This window comes from Neophocaena asiaeorientalis, unplaced genomic scaffold, assembly GCF_003031525.2.
Source record: "Neophocaena asiaeorientalis asiaeorientalis breed wild unplaced genomic scaffold, Neophocaena_asiaeorientalis_V1.1 scaffold307, whole genome shotgun sequence".
In the NCBI taxonomy this organism is placed as follows: Eukaryota; Metazoa; Chordata; class Mammalia; order Artiodactyla; family Phocoenidae; genus Neophocaena; species Neophocaena asiaeorientalis.
The window spans coordinates 3,295,814-3,296,544 of NW_020171817.1; the positions used below are offsets into that span (position 1 = coordinate 3,295,814).

General features: G+C 69.6%; 1 protein-coding gene across 1 annotated transcript in view; it reads left to right on the forward strand.

Moving 5' to 3' along the window:
- The first annotated feature begins 270 nt into the window (after positions 1–270).
- Positions 271–731, forward strand: part of SLC22A23 (solute carrier family 22 member 23) — a 138,942-nt gene continuing 138,481 nt past the window's right edge. Inside the window, exon 1 of the mRNA XM_024738738.1 lies at positions 271–494. Coding sequence (XP_024594506.1) covers positions 271–494 — 224 coding nt within the window. The remainder of the gene's footprint in view (positions 495–731) is intronic.

A 731-nucleotide genomic window follows, 5' to 3' on the forward strand; every position in this document is an offset into this window, starting at 1 on the left:
GCAGTAGGAAACACGCGAACGCGGCGGTTGCCGCAGGGCGGGGTTGTTCTCACGGCGCTGCCCAACGCGGTCTGCGCGGGACTGCGGGAGAGGAGGGGGGTCCGGCCTCCGCGTGTGCGCCTGTGCTCTCCGCCGGAGACCGGAATGCATCTTGGGGAGGGGGTTGGGAACACCAGCACCGTTCACGGTCATGTACATATAACTCGGTGTTGGCAATATATCCTTCCGGCCTCGTGCTTACATAGCATTCCTTTAGGAGTGGGACGAGAAATGGCGATTTGGGAGTGGGTGCCGCGGACGGTCGCGGGTGACCCGACGCTGCGGGTCACACACGACCTGAAATTGGCAAACGCGCCCCCTCGACTCGAAAATCAACCGTGTCAGCACCTCGAAACAGCGCAAGAGGGTTGCTCCCGAACGCTGGCGACCCTTGGCCTCGGGACCTGGCGTGGGGTGCGGGCAGCTGGTGGCGGGCACTTGGGAAGAGAACAGAGGTCACCGAGAGCCGGCACCGCGGGAGCCGAGCCTGAGGACCACCCGGCCACCCGCTCAGCGCGCGCCGCCCCCTCCGGGCCGCCAGCCTCACGAGCCCGCAGTCGTGGCGCCTCCTCCTCTCCCTGCCGGGGGCGGAGCGGAGCCTGGCGGGGATCCTCGCGCCCTGCGGCCGGGCATCCCGTGTCTCCGCCCCTCCCCGGCTGCTGCGGCGGTGGCGGCGGCGGCGCGGCGGGCCG